This window comes from Papilio polytes, unplaced genomic scaffold (genome assembly GCF_000836215.1).
Source record: "Papilio polytes unplaced genomic scaffold, Ppol_1.0 DF823901.1, whole genome shotgun sequence".
In the NCBI taxonomy this organism is placed as follows: Eukaryota; Metazoa; Arthropoda; class Insecta; order Lepidoptera; family Papilionidae; genus Papilio; species Papilio polytes.
Genome location: NW_013525303.1, coordinates 502,926 through 509,416, shown reverse-complemented (window position 1 = coordinate 509,416; position 6,491 = coordinate 502,926). Strand labels below are relative to the sequence as shown.

General features: G+C 35.9%; 1 protein-coding gene across 1 annotated transcript in view; it reads left to right on the top strand.

Annotated features, from left to right (window-relative positions):
- Positions 1 to 402: 402 nt before the first annotated feature.
- The window catches only part of LOC106102798 (activin receptor type-1-like), a 6,484-nt gene continuing 395 nt past the window's right edge, over positions 403 to 6,491 (top strand). Inside the window, exons 1-8 of the mRNA XM_013282382.1 lie at positions 403 to 419; positions 646 to 861; positions 2,190 to 2,290; positions 2,933 to 3,102; positions 3,982 to 4,167; positions 4,705 to 4,851; positions 5,782 to 5,960; positions 6,472 to 6,485. Of these exons, the coding sequence (XP_013137836.1) occupies positions 403 to 419; positions 646 to 861; positions 2,190 to 2,290; positions 2,933 to 3,102; positions 3,982 to 4,167; positions 4,705 to 4,851; positions 5,782 to 5,960; positions 6,472 to 6,485 (1,030 nt within the window). The remainder of the gene's footprint in view (positions 420 to 645; positions 862 to 2,189; positions 2,291 to 2,932; positions 3,103 to 3,981; positions 4,168 to 4,704; positions 4,852 to 5,781; positions 5,961 to 6,471; positions 6,486 to 6,491) is intronic.

The window sequence follows — 6,491 nt, the reverse complement described above, 5'->3', positions numbered from 1 at the left end:
CTCCGGCACCACACTCATCAGACGAAACACAGAATTGCTTCCATTTCACGCCTGTCTTCCGTGTGGTCGTGGTATTACTGGGGGCGTGCCGGCCCTGCAGTGCTAAGATGTTAAAGCGAGCACTACCACTGATAAATTTTTTTAATAAAGGTTTTTTTAATATCTTGGATGTTCTTACGGTGAAGTAAAACACAATGTCTGCATATCTCTAAAGAAATTCAAATAAATGTGTGAAATCACCTCATAGCTTGGTTGACTAGCGTAGTCACTAACTTTGAGTAGGTCACAAGACCCTCGGTAGAGTCTAATAGTGAGGTAATGAAGCAAAAATCGAATATCGCTTGTTATTAGATTTGTTGCTTAAAATTAACACACGGTTATTTACTTTGTAAAATAATCACTATGATCCAAAGTTCTGTGTATATAATGAACTAGCTGTTGCTTGTGAATTCGTCCGGGTGATATTAAAAATAATTTAAAACGGAGCTTATGTTACTCAGTGAAAATGTAGCTTTTTAGTGGTGAAAAATTTTTGAAATCACCGAAGTAGTTTTTGAGTTATTACATACAAAATTACAAACTCTTCCTTTTTATATTAGTTAAATGGGTAATAATATAATAAATAGAATTTGTTTATATTTACAGACTAAGGAAGCGTCACGCTGGTCAGTTGAACATCAAATGCTGTCAAGATGATATGTGTAATGCGGGCAGCTTCCCCGACCTCCCTCCCGCAGTGGACACTTCAATAGAACCAGTGCCGTCTAATGCATGGAAGTTGTGGCTCAGTGTGACATTGTCAGTGTTATTTGTGAGTGCGATCGGTGGTATTGGGATATTTTTACTGCGGAGAAGTCATCGGTAAGTAGAGTTTACTAAAAATGAATTTTTACATATGTTACTAACAGTTGTCTGTGACTTTCGTGTGAAATTGAAATAATCTATACTATTTTTATAAAGATTTGTATTTATGTATCTGTTGAAATAACTCAAAAACTACTGGGCAAACTGTACAAATTCTTTCACCATTAGAAAAGTAATTTATTTGTAACAAAGACTATTTTTTTAATTTAACGCGCACGGAGCAAGCAAAAGCTAGTAAAAACTATAGCTTATGTCATTCAATGATAACATAGCTTTTAAGTGTTAAAGAATTTATGAAATTAACTCATTAGTTTTTGAGTTTTTATACATACAAAAATATAATTCCTCTTTATAATAAGACTAATATGGTTGTGCATAATGTGAGTGGATTTCGGTAATATTGTTATTGCTATCACTAATTTCACTACCAGAACTGCCCTTCATTTTAATTAATAAGTAAATAATAATTTCAATATGAAAATCGATACTTCATAGTTGTACTACAATAGGGAATATGCATGTATTTTTTTTTCTTTCATTAAACGATTCTACTTGTTATAAAATAACCACAAAAAAAATTGACGCGAAAATATTCAACCATTGAGCTAAAAATAATAAAATCAAATTACGACCATTTTCGAGCGACTAAAACGCGACCGGAGTTGTCATGAGACGATTGACGTCATTCGTCATATTCCATTCATAATTTACGCTCAGATGTCACTTCGACTTAAAACATAACAAAGTTTCTCAAGGTCAAAAAGTCAAAAACGGATTCATTTTTATTATTCCTGGTACAAATAAGTGGTAATTAACAATTCTATTCATTATTTTTATTATCTTAAGGTTGGTTTTGATATCGTGTTTACAGTAAAATACTTCAAGAGTGTATTTCTATATAAACTAACGTAAATGAACTGTGTATTGTCAACACAGCGACGCCATATTAGATAAGCCACTTGTTTCGACCAATAGTGTGCGTTTTAGAACTTAGCGAGAGAATTTGAAAAAAGACACTTTTTAATGATTAAATTTTGCCACTAAATCACATTATATTTAAAAAGATCTTTGCAGGAATGTTTTTATAGTAATAAAGTATACTTAAAAAAAGTTTGGTACAATTTGGCGTCATATGCATATTGCCTATTATGTTGTCACCCATCTATTAAGTATGGCATTTACCTCCATACAAATGGCTAAGAAAATAATGAAATTGCAAATATTAGGTCCTTTATAAGCGTGATTTTTAAAACTAATCAACATTAATTAGACAGAGTAGAAAAATGAATTACTGATGTCTAGAAATCGTGTTATTTTTGTTATAGACTGCGTGTGTCTCAAGCAGCTCTGCATAAACTGGGCCCTGATTCCAGTTATTTGTCCACCAATTTATATGGACCTCTAGTGACCAGTACATGCTATGAAGGTAAATAGAATTTATTCCTAACTAGTTTACGCCCGTGACTCCGCTCTTGTGGAATTAAAAAACGTTATAAGCCTATCTCATCTTGCAGACTGTCCTCTACATCTATACCAAATTTCACTGGGATCTGTTAAGCAGTTTAGATTCTAATAAATATCCATCCATCCATACATCTGTCCAAACTTTTGCTTTTATAATATTAGTAAAATTAATGGTGTGTTCGTTTTTATTCTTCAGTTTTTTCACAATAGCGATTGAACATATTCTATTTATTTTAAGGGTGGTCGAAAAACTTGTATATCTTTACAATGTTCAAATAAATAATTGGTCGCTCAAAGCTCACTTGACTTGTAAACTGCAGGTTTTATTTTCGAAACCCACGATATATGTTTTTAGACAAATTTAGACATATTAATATTTACCCGAAGTTTTTATATGAAAACTCGGTAGGAGTTTTTTTTTTTTTTCAATAAAAATGTTAGTAGATTTTTGTTGATTTATTCTTGTTTCATTCCAACTAAACTCTAGGCTTGCTAGGTTTATACTCGAATACCTGGATTCGAACTCACGACCATGTGATGACATACCCCTAACCATTATGATATTAGTGCTTCAAAAGTTCTTAAGTGATTATAATTATCTTAGGTCTAGAAGGGTCTCAGAATGGCGGAGGTCTGAAAGCAGTGGCGGCTGGAGACTCCACGTTGAGGGAATACTTGGAGAGTTCGGTGACAAGTGGGTCGGGCTCCGGCTTGCCTTTAATGGTGCAGCGGACATTAGCCAAACAAGTTACATTGATTGATTGTGTCGGAAAGGTATGTAAAGTGGTTTAATTTATTTAAAAATAGTAAGCAATAGTAAGTAGCCTGTGTTCTTCTAGACTGTTCTAAACATCTATGTCGAATTTCATTGAAAACTGTTTAGCAGTTTAGGGTACAAAATCTAAGAAATATTCATCCATCCAAACATTCCCATATATGTATGCTGGCTTGAGCTAGCACGATATCAGAATTACTACTACTCAAGATCACCTGTGGGCGGCCATGGGTAAAGTTGGATTCCATTCACAATACTCCTCAGTCAGGATATCATGCATCTACCAAGCTCATATCGTTCAAACAATGTTCTAGCAACGATCCCTATTTTCAGAATAATCTAAGTTCTCACGAAAGTCGTTTGGTGGCGCTCGTGTTCTAATTATGACTTAAATTCAAATTGATTTCTTCTTCTCATTGCGACCTATACACATATTTAAAAAAAAAATGCAATATCTGTATGTAATATTGAAAAAAGAATCACGTAGATAATGTTTTTAGGTTGCAAATAACGAAAATCGAATTTAAAAATGTGTGTCTGTCGGGTTTTGCCGATTTTGACGGGACTTTGGAGAGTAAACGACATAGGTATATTATAGTCTTATTATTTTTAAATCTGCTGTTAAAAGGCGTTATCTTTAGAATTTGTGGACCGATTTTGTCGAGACTTGGAAAATAATCGCATGTAAGATGGTTGGTTATGAGCGTAGGTACATTGGTAGAGGTAGACCTAGAAGAGATGATGTGAAAGGTGGTGATGATGAAGGGAGTGGTGACAGATGACGTATGATAGTCATGTGGACAAAAACCTCTCACTTGCTACTACGGGAGTAGGATAAATAGGAAGATGATGAAATATCAACAAAGGGTTACCTTCAGGGTCGCTACGGGGAGGTGTGGCGAGGGTCGTGGTGCGCAGACAGCGTGGCTGTGAAGATCTTCTTCTCTCGCGACGAGGCGTCGTGGCGGCGGGAGACGGAGGTGTACAGCACGGTGCTGCTGCGCCACGAGAACATCTTGGCGTACGTCGGCAGCGACATGACCAGCAGGAACAGCTGCACACAGGTATGCGGCATGGGGGGCAGGTGGAGGGGAACTTAGTAAGTACCCTTTTTTTTAAGAGGGTTCCTATGTTCAAGGGGGAGGTGCTGGTAAAACTTTCAGGGGGAAATGTTCAAGGGATATTAGTAAAAATACTTTTTTCAAGTGGAGGGGATTATCAAGGGGGAAGTTAGTAAAAATGCATTTTTCAAAGGGATGATCAAGGGGACTAGGTAGCAAAATACTTTTTTAAAAGTTGAGGGGATGAACAAAGGAGTAATTTAGTGAAAGTCTTTGTTTTAGGGGGGATGGGGGTATTTTCTTTATTACGTTACAATGTGATGTAACTATTATAAAGCTTTGCGATTTTTAATCCACTTCTAAAAGGAGGTTTTTAATTTGATTGATAATTTTTATGTATGTAAATCAAATATTCTGTCGTTTACGGTCTTTTTACGTGATTATTAAAATTAAAAACCAGTAATTAAAAAAAATGTACTAAAACAATCGTATGAATTGTTTTTTTTTTTTAATTCCATCCCATTCTCTATATATTTACAGTTATGGCTGATCACCCACTTCCATCCCCTGGGGTCGTTATACGAGCACCTGCACCGCGGCGCGCTCAGCCGCCACCAGGTGATGCTGCTCTGCTTGTCCATCGTCAACGGGCTGCTGCATCTGCACACAGACATACACGGCACACAGGTACTATCAGAACACTTGGCGGTGTAACACTTACAATTTATTTATTTATTTTTTAGTTTTAGGGCCCCAAAATTGTAAATTCTCTGAAAACAATCCAACCTGTATAATATTGGATTTTGTTAACTTATTGACGTCATTTTTAAGCTATCTGAATCTCTGTCAGGTACGAAATTCACGTTCCAGGGAAATTTATTGCACAATAGGCAATATGCATATGACGCAAAATTGTACCAAACTTTTTGTAAGTATACTTTATTACTATAAAAACATTCCTGCAAAGATTTTTTTAAATATAATGTGATTTAGTGGCAAAATTTAATCATTAAAAAGCGTCTTTTTTCAAATTCTCTCGCTAAGTTCTAAAACGCACACTATTGGTCGAAGCAAGTGGCTTATCTAATATGGCGTCGCTGCGTTGACAATACACAGTTCATTTACGTTAATTTATATAGAAATACACTCTTGAAGTATTTTTCTGTAAACACGATATCAAAACCAACTTTAAAATAATAAAAATAATGAATAGTATTGTTAATTACCACTTATTTGTACCAGGAATAATAAAAATAAATCGATTTTTCACTTTTTGACTTTGAGAAGCAATGAAATACTTTGTTGTTTTTTACGTCGAAGTGACATCTGAGCGTATGTTATGAATGGAATATGACGATTGATGTCAATTGTCTTATGACAACTCCGATAACGTTTTAGGCGCTCGAAAATGGTCGTCATTTTATTTTATAATTTTTTTAGCACAATGGTTGAATATTTTCGCGTCAATTTTTTTCCTGGTTTTTTTATAACAAGTAGAATCGTTTAAAGAAAGAAAAAATTACTTGCATATTCCCTATTATTAAAGATTTTAGTGTGTTTACCATCACGCTGCAACTCAATAGCGCAGTAATAAAACAAAACCCCATAAAATTGCAGGGTAAGCCAGCGATAGCCCACCGTGATATAAAAAGCAAGAACATATTAGTGAAGGTGAACGGCGAGTGCTGCATCGCAGACTTCGGGCTGGCGGTGACGCGCCGCCACGTGCAGCAGCACCAGCTCAGCGCCAGGCAGGGCACCAAGCGCTACATGAGCCCCGAGATGCTGGACCAGAGGTACTCGCACTACGCGACCTCATAGTACACGATGTGACGTCAAAGAACATGACGTCAAAGTACACGACGTTATAGTTCATGATCTTATGTCACAGCACATGACGTACCGTCATAGTAGACTATATAACGACGTATTATACGACTTCACGTCATAGTTCATGACTTGACAACATAGTACACGACGTCAAATTATACGACTTGACGTCATATTACACGATGTGACGTCATAGCACAGGACTTAACGTCATATTACACAACGTGACTGCACACTTCACGACGTAATTGTGAGTGATCGTGTACTATACACGACTTATCACGCTATATACACCACTTGACGTCACAGTACACGACTGACATCGTGTAATATGACAATATTACACAACTTGAGGTCATATTACAAGACATTATAGTACATGATGTTATGTCACAGTACATGATGTGACGTCATATTACACGATGTGACGTCGTCTTTACTACTAAGAGATCTAATCATTTTCAATGTAATTTCCAGTATGAACGTGCAATGTTTCG